General features: G+C 37.7%; 1 protein-coding gene across 10 annotated transcripts in view; it reads left to right on the forward strand.

Moving 5' to 3' along the window:
- The window catches only part of USP45 (ubiquitin specific peptidase 45), a 72500-nt gene that overhangs the window by 24792 nt on the left and 32473 nt on the right, over nucleotides 1-15235 (forward strand). For all 10 annotated transcript variants that reach the window (XR_002730377.2, XR_002730376.1, XM_023205908.2 and 7 more), the window contains exons 6-9: nucleotides 910-1052; nucleotides 1438-1533; nucleotides 6527-6657; nucleotides 13449-13536. Coding sequence is in view for 7 of the 10 variants with exons in the window: in XM_023205908.2 (XP_023061676.1) it covers nucleotides 910-1052; nucleotides 1438-1533; nucleotides 6527-6657; nucleotides 13449-13536 (458 nt within the window). In the remaining 3 variants the exon portion in view is untranslated. The remainder of the gene's footprint in view (nucleotides 1-909; nucleotides 1053-1437; nucleotides 1534-6526; nucleotides 6658-13448; nucleotides 13537-15235) is intronic.

Raw genomic sequence — 15235 nt, forward strand, 5'->3', positions numbered from 1 at the left:
ATCCACCTGCCTCAGCTTCCCAAAGTGCTGGGATTACAGGCCTGAGGCACCGTGGCCAGCCTAATGTGATTTTCAAATCTGCATTAATTATACAAATCTGTAAGCACAAAACATGCACTTATGTGTCATACACTTAGGTATTTTACTTTTTGTATTACAATGTGGTTCTATTGATGTTTTTAAAAAACTTTTAATATGAACATTTTCAAATTCACAGAAATGTTGCAAGAATAATACAAAAATTGCCACTATAGGATGGTGATTTTCCTAATTCTGTCATTTGTTCTATTAGCTGGCATTCTCTTGTAAGGAAGTCTCTTCCCTACTTTTTCTCACTTAAAAAATCTGTTACCAGTTCAGATTCATTCTGTGAATAATAATCTATTATACTACCCTTACTTATTTTTATTGTCAAATTATCCTGAATTGAACCAGCCTGGTCAAAATCTCTGTGTATTTTGACTTATTCCCCATCACACTTTTTGAGCACTTCCTTATTCTCTGGCATGGCAAAATGTTATGGAATCATTTTGCATCTTTGCTACCCTGGGTTAAGAATCAGCCTTTTCCCCTAGAAGTCCTTATTTCTTTTCATGGGTAATGGTATTTAGAAGTTAGACGTTCTCTACTTGTTCTCAACTGTTCTTTTACATTTAGTTTTTTAATTCATCTGCAATTTATTCTGTAATACAGTGCGAGATACAGATCTGTATACTAAAGTTTAAATTAATTGCTCTAGCAATGAAATATAAAACCAAAGACAGTTGTGTTTATATTCTTCCCCTTCAGGAATACTGATTGAGAGAGACAATCTTATTTCAATTTAATTTTAAATAATGTATATAAATCATGTTAAATGACATATTTAACTTTACATCATGTGTCAGTTATTTTTTCTCTAACTTGTAGGTGCATTTTCTAGAATCATGAAACTTTGTGAAGAAAAATGTGAAACAGATGAAATAAAGAAGGGAGGAAAAGGCAGAAGTTTATCATCTGTAAGAGGAATTACAAATTTAGGAAATACTTGCTTTTTTAATGCAGTCATGCAGGTAAGAGTCATCAGAAAGCTTTGTAATATGTAAAAAATTCTCTTAATTTATATGGTCATTGGCTCACCTGTAGACTGTCAAATGACTGCTAAATGTTCCTCTAGAAATTTCTTGGTTTTCCTTTTGTTTATGCTATCTTGGGCCATCGCCATATGTATACATGTACCTTATTTTCACACAGTGCTTCTGAAAGGTCTTCTGTCTATTTTACCATGGCTCTATCGGTAATAGTGACCTTTACGAAATGTAAAATGTACTCAACTAAATCTTAATATTTTTTGAAATAGACATTTTTCTATGCTAGATGAAATTTTGAGAGTGTATTCCATAAAATCAGAGGCATATTTTAACTGAATCTGAAGACTTTAATTTTGTTTTCTTTTAGAACTTAGCACAGACTTATACACTTACTGATCTGATGAATGAGATCAAAGAAAGTAGTACAAAACTCAAGATTTTTCCTTCCTCAGACTCTCAGCTGGTGAGTAATAACTGTTTGAATAATAGCTGCTTTCAGATGAGCCACTGATGTTACCAAAATCTCTTCCTAATTCACAAATCAGTCAACTAAGATAGTAGTCAGGGGACTTAAAAAATAATTTAAAAGCATTCTGTGAAAATAATCAGATTTAAAATTTCGAAAATCATAACTTTAGGGTATATTATGGTTCCAATATGCCATGGATCAAATAATAAAAAGATATCAAGGCAACTTTAAAATAAACATACTGGAAGAAACAAAAGAGGTTTGACTTCTATTGAGCAAAATGCCTATGACCCCTATTTTGTAGTTTCTGGTGACATTTGTTTAAATTTAGCATTTTTGTTCTTTAAAGGGAGATGAAATTTTAATAGTGAGCATCTAAAGGTTTTTTGAAGCCTAGCCTGATGATAGATTTTTAAGCTAGTGAGAAAGATGAAAAAAAGAGCAGCCCCTGATACTCAGAAGCTGGCCTGGCACCCACAGTTAGGCTATGTTACTCAGATAATCTCACAGAATAACAATCTGATACTAGGTTTCTCTGAGACTACAATGAAATGAGACAAAGCAAGGCCACTTCATGATTTTGTCTAAAGCAAGGTCGCTTTGCCATTTAGAAAATCTCAAACACCCTCCTTCAGCCAAAATGAGAAATGAATGACTGCTACTTTACTAGTTAGAGATTTATCCTCATTTTAGTCTCCCCCACCAACTGCCACAATATGTAAGATTTATTGAGATGTTCAATAATAGATTTACCCTCGCTTTCTGAGGGCATTCACTCTAGAGTAAACCTCTGCTTCCTGAAACCCACCTTCAGATTATTCAACCAAAGCCTAAATCCTGGGTAAGTTCTTTATAGCGCCCTGTTACTAGGACACCCTGTGGTTCCCCATGCTGTGTGATCTCCCTCACTGGCACAAGTCATAAACCCACCTAGTGTAACGATAGGTATGTTTCTGATGGACTTTGGCTGGGGGCGGGGGGGGGGGGGTTGATACTAGTAAGGATAATTTTAGTGAGAAATTTTTCAGCGTGTGTGTGTGTGTGTGTATAAGAGAGAGTATATGTATAACTTATGATCTGACTTTTGAAAACAAGAGTTCTAAAAATGCTTAGCTCTCTAAAAATGTTTAGTAATCTTAGACTGTTTTTCTCAGTAGGCAGTTTTGAAAGACAGTACTGATATATATATATATATATATATATAGCTTTGAAAGACAGTATTATATATATAACATACTGTTGTAGCTATAATAACCTCCATATATATATTTACTATACATATGTTTACCATATATATGTATATATAGTCGAAAGGCAGCCTGTAAACATTTCTTGTTCAGCCCCTTAAAAATTTAATGATAAATTCCAATGCCCTATTCTAAATAAAGTGCAGTGAGATCCTTGAAACTACTAAAGGGAAATTATTGCCTAGTCATTTAAAAAGACCTGTTAAATGTGATTTCCTGTTAAATGCGATTGGATGTTGAGTTTAAATATTTGACATGCAGAGCTGTGTCTCAGGATTACTATATGGCAATTAGATACTGTAGTTAATAACTTTAGGTTTGTATCATTCTGACAGGGTAATTTCAATCTTACGTCTTAGATTTTTAGGGCATAAAATTGACCTGAGCTGTGGGACAACTCTTTGAGTAGGTTACTGCCCTTTGAATTGCCAGTTTATCTTTGTCTTTTGTCTATATACCTTTTCTTTCTTTTTCTTTACCTTTTTGTGCTGGCTCAGACCTCCAGTAACGTGTTGAATAGAGATGATGGGAGCAGTCAGCCTTGCCTTAATCCCAAAATTAGGGGAAAAAACACTCAGCCTTCTCCCATTATTACCTATGAAGGTAGGATTTTCAGAGGTGTTCTTTATAAGGTTGAGGACATTCCCTTCTACTGCTAGTTTTCTGAAACTTTTATCAGAATGGATGTTGAATTTTGTCAAATGCTTTCCCCACATCTATTGAGATGATCATATGGTTTTTCTTCTTTGTTCTGTTAATGTGGTGAATTACATTGATTCCTTTTTCAAATGTTAAACCTATCCTGTATTTCTGTTACAAACCCCAGTTAGTTATGATATTTTTATATGCTGCCGGATTCAATTTAATATTTATGTGCATATCAACAATGTGTTTGGAAACCTTTTTAATGAAAATATTCTTAAAAATGTATATCATGAGTGTATAGCTTGATAAATTTTCACAGCTAACACACTTGTGTAACTAACACCTTGCTCAAGTAACATTACCAGCATCTGGAAGGCCCCTTCAGCTTCCCCCTCCATTCACTACTTCCCTAACCCACATGAGTAACCACTAACCTGGTTTCTAACAGGATAGATTAGTTTTGCCTGTTTTAATACTGCATCTAAATGGAATCTTACTATGTACATTCTTTTGCATTTGGCTTCTTTCTGTCAACATTATGTGTGAAATTCATCCTTCTTGCGTTTTCAGCGAACTTTTATTTTCAAAGTTTAAGTGTATTTTTTATTTTTAATTAATTTATTTATTTATTGAGATGGAGTCTTGCTCTGTCACCCAGACTGGAGTGCAGTGGCACAATCTCAGCTCACTGCAATCTCCACCTCCTAGGTTCAAGCAGTTGTCCTGCCTCAGCTTCCTAAATAGCTGGGACCACAGGTGCATGCCACCACACCCCGCTTTTTTTTTTTTTTTTTTTTTTTTTTTGTATTTTTAGTGGAGACGGGGTTTCACCATGTTAGCCAGGCTGGTCTCAAACTCCTGACCTCAAGTGATCCGCCTGCCTCGGCCTCCCAAAATGCCTATAATAGGCGTGAGCCACTGCGTCAGGTCTAAATGTAGTTTTTAAAACTAAGGTTATTTCCTCATCTCATTCTGAAGGTTTTTTATTCTGTCTAAAAGATACTTTCATTGGGAAAAGGGGAAGTGCAACTTGGTACTTGAACTTTAAAATTACCTTAGATTTTACTTTTGACCCTTGAGGTAACTTTTAGTTAACATGGCAGAAAACACTTTAAAAAAATAGACTTTATTTTTTTAAAGCAGTTTTAGGTTTACAGCAAAAGAGAAAATCTTTTTTTTTTTTAATTTTTTAATTTTTTTTTATTTATTTATTTATTTTTTTTTTTGAGGCAGAGTCTCACTCTGTCAACCGGGATGGAGTACTGTGGCCGGATCTCAGCTCACTGCAAGCTCCGCCTCCCGGGTTCACGCCATTCTCCTGCCTCAGCCTCCCGAGTAGCTGGGACTACAGGCGCCCGCCACCTCGCCCGGCTAGTTTTTGTATTTTTTAGTAGAGACGGGGTTTCACCGTGTTAGCCAGGATGGTCTCGATCTCCTGACCTCGTGATCCGCCCGTCTCGGCCTCCCAAAGTGCTGGGATTACAGGCTTGAGCCACCGTGCCCGGCCTATTTTTTTATTTTTTTAAGAGAGTCTCATTCTGTCACTCAGGCTGGGGTGCAGTGGTGCCATCATGGCTCATAGCAGCCCGGGCTTAAGGGATCCTCCCACTTCAGCCTCCTGAGTAACTGGGACCACAGGCACGTGCCACTACACCTGGCTAATTTTTAAATTTTTTTTTGCAGAGAGGGGGTCTCCCTATGTTGTCCAAGCGGGCCTCCCACTCTAAGCTCAAGTGATCCTTCCACCTTGGCCTCCCAAAGTGTGAAGATTATAGATGTGAGTCTGTAAATGCACTTCTGATATTCAAAAGCTGTGGAAGGCCGAGCACCATGACTCATTCTTGTAATCCTCTAGCACTTAGGGAGGCCAGGGTGGGAGGATCACTTGAAGCCAGGAGTTTAAGACCAGCCTGGGCAACAAAGTGAGACCCCCGCCTCCGACCCCAGTCTCTACAAAAATTTTAAAAATTAACTGGATATACTGGCATGCATCTGTAGTCCCAGCTGCTCAGGAGGTGGAGGCAGGAGGATCACTTGGGTCCAAGAGTTTGAAGTTACAGTGAGCTGATCGCACCACTGCACTCCAGCCTGGGTGACAGAGTGAGACTTCGTCTCAAAAAAAAAAAAAAAAAAAGAAAGTCTGTCTTGAGTCCTCTGTAATTTTCACTGGGTGTGGTGGCTCATGCCTGTGATCCCAGCTACTTGGGAGGCCGAGGCAGGGGCATTGCTTGAGCCTTAGGAGTTCAAGACCAGCCTGGGCAACCCTGTTTCTTAAAAAAAAAAAGCTATGGAAAATTATAGCCAGTCCTTCCTGTGATGATAGTGGATTTTTAAGGATAGTGGGTGTGAAATACCTATGTAACAGTTATTTCATGAATACAGGAATAGGAAAACATATTCAGTACTTGTCTTAGAGATAACATTCTTTAATGTCCCGAGTTTATATTTGGGATCTGCTTTCTTTTTCTTGTCCTTTAGTAGAAAGTGTTATTGGTGGGGATAATACTTTAGAAACCAGATCTCTAGGGGAAAAAAAAATTCTAGAATTAAATGGGTTAATCCTTCACCCAATGTTAGCTGCTTTTGTCAAGCTTTATGTCTCTCCCCTTTAAAAGAGGGAGATGTTATGCTGATTTTGTCACATGATTCCACATTATTATTTTACTAGTAAAATATTCGGGGAAAAGAAAGTTGTATAAGCAATCATAAATCATACACAAATAATCGTACATTATTAAATAATGTACGATTAATAATGTACGATTATTTGTGGAGTGGTACAAATATTAAGCAGATTAGCGATTTTATAGGAGAGTACATTAAAGGACAGTGACAAGCAACTAAAGATTGGTGATATTATTCGAGCTAATAGTTTTATTAAGCAAAGGGCAGAGGATATGAAAATACCTGTGTTTTTCAAGGCAGGTATTCTGTTTTCCATTTTTATATATTCATTTTATTTATGAAATAATAAAGTTTCTTAATACAATTGGGGGAATTTAGTTGCTATTATTTAAGCAGAGTGTAACTGAGATTTTTAGTATGTTATTTTTAAACTGTACATTTCTGACATAAAGTTGATCATGTTTTTAAAGGATCCGTTAGTGGTGGAACTTTCAAGGCCTGGACCACTGACCTCAGCCCTGTTCCTGTTTCTTCACAGCATGAAGGAGACTGAAAAAGGACCACTTTCTCCTAACGTTCTTTTTAACCAGCTTTGTCAGAAGTGGGTGCATCTACATTTTTAATATAAGTAATTATGAGTTACAAAATACTAATGTATTTATCACTTAACGTGAATAGTCATTCTTACTGTAACTTTGCTATTAGTGCCCAGACTATCAAGAGAAAGAACTAACATTTATTAGTTGCAGCTCTATGCTTTATGAAAATTATATCTCAGTCCTCGGAAGAAACAGATTATCCTCATATATAAGGAAATGGAGACACAGAAATTAAATGGCTCACCTAGTCTGAGTGAAAAGCTGAGAATCAAATAGAGGTCTGTCCTGACTTGGATGCCTTTGTTGTAATACCATAAAGTAAGAAAATCATAGAGTTGTAAAATCTAGAAAGTACTGTAAGATCATCTAATCTAGCTTTCTTATTTTAAAAGATGAGCTGTGAGGCAAGTAGAGTTTAAGTGAATTTCTCAAGGTATTACAGTATGTTTAAAAACGAAAGCCTTATGTGTCTGGAAATAAACACATAGAGGAACTGACTTGACTTTAATGCATTCATGTATTCATTTATATAAAAAATTCAGAGATTGCTTTTTATGAGTTACTTGCTAGAATTCAGGGATACACAATGTATATTGCATCACAAATGTGCCCTGTCCTCATGGAACTCACAAGCCAGTCCAGTCCACAATTACTGAAATATGTAGAAGGAAAATTATTTGAATATGAGCTTGTATTTTTGCATATTTATAGACTTTAAAATCTCATTTTAATTAAAACTAGTAATGAATGCCGTGATTTTTATATATAGTCCAAAATAGAGGGCTTAGTGTATATTTCATTTGGTTGGCAAATGATGTTTCTTCAAAGCCTGAAGACCAAAAAACCTGCAAAAGACTCAGAGGCATGAGTGTTTCGCAGAGTTAAAAAGTTTTTAGCACAACCATAATAAAGAATGAAATCATGTTATTTGCAGCAACATGGATGCAGCTGGAGGCCATTATCCTAAGGGAATTAATGCAGGAACAGAAAACCAGATACCACATGTTCTCACTGATAAGTGGAAGCTAAACATTGGGTACTCACGGACATAAAGATGGCAATAATAGAGACTGGGGACTACTAGAGGTGGGAGAGATTGAGGGTCCTAGGAAGGGTTGAAAAACTAGCTGTTGGATACTATACTTAGTACCTGAGTGACAGGGTCATTCATACCCTAGACTTCAACATCAAACAATATACCTGCAGGTAACAAACCTGCACATGTACCCCGCATCTAAAATAAAAGTTGAAATTAAAACAAAGTTATTAGGGCATTGTATGCTTTAGAAATTTGTTTCTGACTTTGCCAGAAATAACTTGTATAATTTTCTTCCTGGTTATAAAGGTTTATTAGCATTTTGAAAATTATTATTAAATAATGGGCACTCATAGGTAAAAATTCAAACTCCTCTCTGTACTCCTCAGAAGTAACTATTACCTGATTCTTTCCAAAAGTGATTATACATACACAGGCATATGCAAATTGTTTGCAACTTGCTTGATTTGCTTAGTAAATTTTATACATCTTTCCATGTTAGTACGTGTATGTATAACTTAGTTTTGTATGTATACACTGTACTTGCGGAAGTACATCTGTAGGATAAATTCTTAGAAGTAGAATAACTAGATCAAACATTATTTGAAGAGTTTTATTTATTTTTTGTATTTTTTAGGAGACAGGGTCTCGCTCTGTGCCCAGGCTCAAGTGCAGTGGCCCGATCATAGTCGAATTCCTGGGCTCAAGCATTCCTCCCTGCTCAACCTCCTAAGTAGCTGGGATTACAGGCATGAGCATCCATGCTTGGCCGAAAAGTTTTAAATTGCTTTCTTTTTGTTTGTTTTATGGCGTTTACTTTTAAAAGAAGTATGCATTAGACAAATTTGTTTTTTTTTTTTTCTGAGACAAGAGTCTCACTTTATCACCCAGGCTGTAGTACAGTGGTGCGATCTTTGCTCACTGCAAGCTCTGCCTCCTGGGTTTACGCCATTCTCCTGCCTCAGCCTCCCGAGTAGCTGGGACTACAGGCGCCCGCCACCACGCCCGGCTAATTTTTTGTATTTTTAGTAGAGATGGGGTTTCACCGTGTTAGTCAGGATAGTCTCTATCTCCTGACCTCATGATCCACCCGCCTCGGCCTCCCAAAGTACTGGGATTACAGATGTGAGCCACCGTGCCCGGCCAAATATTTTTTTTTTAATCAGGTAAAGATTTAAGCCATATGTGTTTGAGTTTATTTCTGAACTATATTCTGTTTCATTGATCTGTATGTCTTGTCTTTACCCCAAAGCCTTCACTGTCCTGATTACTGTAGCTTCATAGTAAGTCTTGCAATTGAGTAATATGAGTTCTCAAATTTTAGTCATCCTTTTCAAACTATTCTAGGTTTTTTTTGTTTTTGTTTTTTGTTTTCTGAGACAGAGTTTCACTCTTGTTGCCCGGGCTGGAGTGCAATGGCATGATCTTGGCTCACTACAACCTCCACCTCCTGGGTTCAAGCAATTCTCCTGCCTCAGCCTCCCGAGTAGCTGGGATTACAGGCGCCTGCCACCACGCCTGGCTAATTTTGTATTTTTACTAGCAACAAGTTTCTCCATGTTGGTCAGGCTGGTCTTGAACTCCCAACCTCAGGTGATCTGCCCGCCTTGGCCTCCCAAAGTGCTTGGGTTCCAGGCGTGAGCCACTGCATCCGACTGGTCCTTTTTTTTCTAAATAAATTATAGAATCAGATTGTCAGTTGGGATTGTTTTGAATGTGTAGATCAATTTGGGGAGAATCAACATCTTAACAGTGTTGAATCTTTTAATGTATGATATCTTACCAGTTTTCTAGGTCTTTGATTTTTCTCATCAAGGTTGTATAGTTTTCAGCATACAAATCCTGCATATGTTTTGTTAGATTTATCTTAAGAATTTCATGTTTTTATGCTATTTATTGTGAATTGTACTTTTTTTAAAAAATTCACTTTCCAATTTTTCATTGTTAATATACAGAAATACAGTTGATTTTTGTATACTGACTTTGTTTCTTGCTACCCTACCCAACTTGCTTTACTAGTTCTATTAGCTTTTTGCTGATTCGTTGGTATTTCTTATATAGACAATAATGTCATTGTCAAGTGAAGATTGTTTTATTTCTTTCCAATCTGTATCATTTTATATCTTTTTCTCATTTTATATCACTGGCAAGGACAACCAATACAATACATATTGCAATGGGACTCTTCTTGGAAAAAAAATGAAAAAGGACTGCCAATACAATGTTGGAATGGTGAAATGGGTGTCTTGCCTTATTCCTGATTTTAAAGGGAGAGCCTTCAGTCTTTCACACATAAGTGTGATAATAACTATAGTTTTTTCATACGTGCCTTTTATCAGGTTGAGGAAATTCCCAATTATTCTTAGTTTTTCTTTTTTTCTGAGAGTTCTTATCAAGAAATGGATTTTTAAAAAATACTTTTTCTATATCAAAATAATCATTTTTTTTTTGTCTGTTGGAATAGTAAATTATATTGGTGGATATTCTGACTAGCTTTACTAACGTATATTTGACATAAAGTAAATTGTACATATTTAAAGTGTACTATTGGGGCCAGACACAGTGGCTCACACCTGTAATCCCAGCAGTTTGGGAGCCAAGGTGGGAGAACTGCCTGAGGCCAGGAGTTTGAGACTAACCAGGACAACACAGGGAGACTCTACCTCTATGAAAAAAAAAAAAATTGCCAGAGGTGTGATGGTGCACACCTGTAGTCCCAGCTACTCTAGAGGCTGAGGTAGGAGGATCACTTGAGCCTGGGAGTTTTGAGTGTACAGTGAGCTGTTAGTGTCATTGCACTCCTGTCACCCCGTCTCTCTGAAAAATAAAGTATACTATTGGATAAGTTTTGACATATCTATACACTGTGTGTGTGTGTGTATATACATACATTCATTCATTATAATGTTTTGTGGGGCCCCTTTGTAATCCCTTTCTCTGGAACCTCTCCCTTAAACTCCATCCCTGGGTGGTATACCCCTTACCTGTGTTTTTGTTGCAATAGATTAGTTTGCATTTGGGGGAATTCTATAGAAATGAAATCGTACATAGTGTACTCTTTTTTATCTGACTTCTTTCACTTGGCATAATTTGTGGTTTATTCATGTTGTGTGTACGCGAACCAGTCTCTTGAAGTTTCTATTACAGTGGTGATTATCAGACACTTTGACCACTTGTGATGAGCCTTATTTGGGAGCAAGGTCTTCAACTTTGTGTTTGTGTTTGTTTTATTTGGTTTTCTGCTTCTGCGTTAGTTCACTTAGGGTGACGGCTTTCAGCTGCTTCCATGTTGCTTGCTGCAAAGGACATGATTTTGTTCTTTTTTTTATGGCTGTGTAGTATTCCATGGTGTATATGGACCACATTTTCTTTATCCAGTCCACCATTTATGGGCACCTAGGTTGATTCCATGTCTTTGCTATTGTGAATAGCACTATGATGAACATAGAAGTGGATTAAATTTCTTTTTCTTGACAGTCTCATAATTTATGCTTGTACATGTATTTTTCTCTTATGCCTTGAGGTTTTCAAAAGTCCTCTCCTCTTTCTCATGGCAGTACTTTTACTAAAGTACATTTCCTGGGAATCCTTAGTGTTCCCCTTATTTTGAATAGGCTGAATATTTTCACGTGTTTGGTGATTTTTCTCTTTTAATCCTTTAATAGGTTTGAAAGTCTCTCTTGATATGGGTAGCTCAGACAGGCTCCATCATAGAGTCTATAAATCATCCTATGATTTTTTTTTTTTTTTGCTCATTCCTAGGTAAAAAAGAAAAAGCAAATCTAAGTTTATTAAATTTTCTTCAGTGGTTTAGAAGGCAGTAAAATAGTTTTTGCAGTGGTTGAGTTGGAGCTATAGGCAGAGACATGGTGGAAGCCATTTCTCTTTGTTGAGGAATGATTTCCTTCTTGTGTGTCAGCTTTGAAAGCCATAAACTGCCCCCTCCTCCTACCTACCCCTTGGCTAGTGAAGATCTCTAAAGGATTCTCCTGCTCCCTATTCTAGTCATCTGCTACTTCACTGGCCTTCTTTGGAGTGTACAGCATTAGTGCAGGGTTCTGCAGTTTCTGCCTCTCCTGATGCCAGCTGTGGAGGTCCAGATAGGACTAGAATATGTGTCCATCTTGATTTCTGTCCTCATCTCTAATCTAGGAGGTAGGTTCTGGACACCACGTGCAGGTAGGGAAGCCCATCAAGGTAATAAAGTATTGTCAGCATGTTGCTATGTGCTGCTAGTTAGCAAGAATGCTGGAGTGGTGTTTCCTCTTACAGGCTACATTGACTACCAGTTAATGTTTTAGCAGTCAGGTACTCACTTTCTTTGTATTATTAGGATGAATATTTATCCTGAGATAATGAAGAATAATGCTGAAAGTACTGCACTTGGCCGGGCGTGATGGCTTATGCCTGTAATTCCAGCACTTTGAGAGGCTGAGGTGGGTGGATCATTTGAGGTCAGGAGTTCGAGAGCAGCCTGGCCAAAATGGTGAAACCCCGCCTCTACTAAAAATACAGAAATTAGCCATGCACGATGGCAGGTGTGGCAGGCAACTGTAGTCCCAGCCACTCAGGAGGCTGAGGCAGGAGAATTACTTGAATCCGGGAGGTGGATGGAGGTTGCAGTGAGCTGAGTTTGTGCCACTGCACTCCAGCCTGGGTGACAGAGTGAAACTCCGTCTCACAAAAATAAGATAGTAATTAAAAATAATTAAGTACTGCACTCAGTCAAAAGACCTGTAGTTACGTTAGTGGCACTTAGCTTGTTCTTCAGTTTTCTCAAGCATAAAGTAAAACTTATATTAATTATAAATTCCTGAACAGTGCTGTTTTGTATATCACATGAGATATGTTGTAAATATCATCAATAGTTGTGAATTTGTCTTCTATAGTCTATTCTCATTCTTTTGTATTTTGACAGAATTATTTCTTCATCTTAGGTCAGGACACTTTCTAGATTTAATACTTGTCTGCACTTAAGGCAAAACGTTCATTTTAGCATTAGAGTCTACTGTAGATTACTTTTTAAAGTAACTGAAATCAACCACATATTTCCTATGTCAGTGTCTCCATTAATAGTACCTGATCTATTAAGTTAATACAGAGGAATTTTAATTATCAAGTCCGTAAAAAATATATTCACAGGGAGATCAACTTATAGTCCTTTATTTGAATATAAATACTCTCTCACTTTCCTTTTGGTTAAGGTAGGAAGATAATAAATCACAGTGGCTTGGGTTTGAATACTGGTTTATTTGCCAGCCGTATGACCTTGCAAATGATTTAAACAATACCACTGAGTCCTCGCATGTAAGTTGGAGAAAACAGTACATCCCAACAAAGTTGTTGGAGGATTATGCCTGAACGTGTGAAAAACTACTAGTATTGTGCTTAACATGTAGTAATTGCTTAATAAATGGTAGCCATATTCTCAGTGCACACTTAAGATCACACCCTAATTGGACCAGTAATCACATTTTGTCTATTTAGTTGGAAAAGTAATAAACTGCGTCTTTATGCCATTTTGTGTGTGTGGGTGTGTGTTTTGGTAGAGAACGGGGTTTTGCCTTGTTGCCCAGGCTGGTCTCGAACTCCTGAGCTCAAGTGATCTGCCCCTCAGCCTCCCAAAGTGCTGGGATTACAGGCGTAGGCTGCCACGCCCAGCTAATAATATGCTATTTCAAGTGCATTTAGACCAGAGTGTCGAACCATGGAATGATTGTGCTTTTTTTTCTTTCCTCTTTTGTCTTTAAATCACAGGGCACCTCGATTTAAAGATTTCCAGCAACAGGACAGTCAGGAGCTTCTTCATTATCTTCTGGATGCAGTGAGGACAGAAGAAACAAAGGTCAGGTTTCTTTATGTATATCATATATTCTCTTCAAGAAGAGGATACAAAACTAAGGAAGTATTGAGGGGCCAAGGCGGGGTGTATCATCTGAGGTCAGGAGTTTGAGACTAGCCTAGCCAACATGGTGAAACCTCCTCTCTACTAAAACATAAAAATTAGCCGGGTATGGTGGTGCATGCCTATAATTCCAGCTACTTGGCAGGCTGAGACATGAGAATTGCTTGAACCCAGGAGGCAGAGGTTGCAGCGAGCCGAGGTCATGCTACTGCATTATTCCAGCCTGGGTGACAGAGTGAGACTGTGTCTCAAAAAACAAACAAATAAACAAAAAACAAGTAATTTCTACTGCAATGTAAAAGTACAGTTGAGAAATAATTTAATTTTTTAGAATAAATATTCTAGATATTTTTTCTTTCTTCTGTAAGATATTTACCTTTATCCTTTTACAGCCCTATTGTCCTTTTTAGTTAATGCCCTTTGGCTGTAAATAAAATAATTTAAACTAGCTTAAGTAAAAAGGAATTATGGCCGGGCATGGTGGCTCATGCTTGTAATCCCAACACTTTGGAAGGCTGAGGCAGGTGGATCACCTGAGGTCAAGAGTTCAAGACCAGCCTGGGAAACATGGTGAAACCCTGTCTCTACTAAAAATATAAAAATTAGCCAGGTGTGGTAGCGTGCACCTGTAATCCCAACTACTTGGGAGGCTGAGGCAAGACAAACGCTTGAACCCCAGAGGTGGAGGTTGCAGTGAGCCAAGATCGTGCCAGTCTACTCCAGCCTGGGTGACAGAGTGAAACGCCGTTAAAAAAAAAAAAAAAGAAGAGGGAATCTTAAGATGCAGGGAGATATTCCTGGGGGATATAGGAACAGGAAAGCTGTCAGGAATCCAGAAAGCATTCTTCTTCTTATCCTAGTTTCTCTGGCTCTGTGGATAATTTTCTTCATTTTTCTCCATGCAGACCAAGCAGTATTTGTATGTCATAGTTCCATGTATGTAAAATATACTGGCTATTCATGATTCTTGATTTTTAAATTCCCAGTAGAGACAAACTTCATTGTTCCATGTTGGATTAGATTCCACTCATGGATCAGTTGTTTGTGGCTAGGAGAGAGGAGTCCCAGCCTCTTGGATGAGAGAGCATTTCTCAGAAAAGGAATCGCCCATGGACTGGATAGATTCCCCAAACAGTGTTGATTGTAGGCCTACCCCTAAATGATTGGCTCTTTATTGACTTTAATGTTAAATTAGTTAAATTCAACTTCTTCTCGGGAGGGGTTTCCTATGCACATAGGATTCAGTTTATCAGAGAAAATGTAAGATATTAAGGATGTCAGATACACGGTACGCACTCTCCGTTTTCCTCCCTCTTACTCATAAAAGACATTGTTAATCATTTCTAACAGTCCAGAATTATTTTCTGAGCACACCACTGTGGGCAGCCCTTGTCAGTCATAATTGGAATAATAGGTGAAAACCTGTTTTCCATCCAAGGCAAATATGCTTCTTAATCTATATGGTAATATGTAATAAAAGCAGCCAAGTGTTCAGTGAAGTACATACATGCTTGTGATAAGTAGTGCTAGGCATGATGGACCTTCCTTTTTTAAAAAAAAATTCTGCCAGGTATGGTGGCTCATGCTTGTAATTCCAGCACTCTGGGAGGCCAAGGTGGGTGGATCACTTGAGCTCAGG

Source organism: Piliocolobus tephrosceles, chromosome 5, assembly GCF_002776525.5.
Source record: "Piliocolobus tephrosceles isolate RC106 chromosome 5, ASM277652v3, whole genome shotgun sequence".
NCBI lineage: Eukaryota > Metazoa > Chordata > Mammalia > Primates > Cercopithecidae > Piliocolobus > Piliocolobus tephrosceles.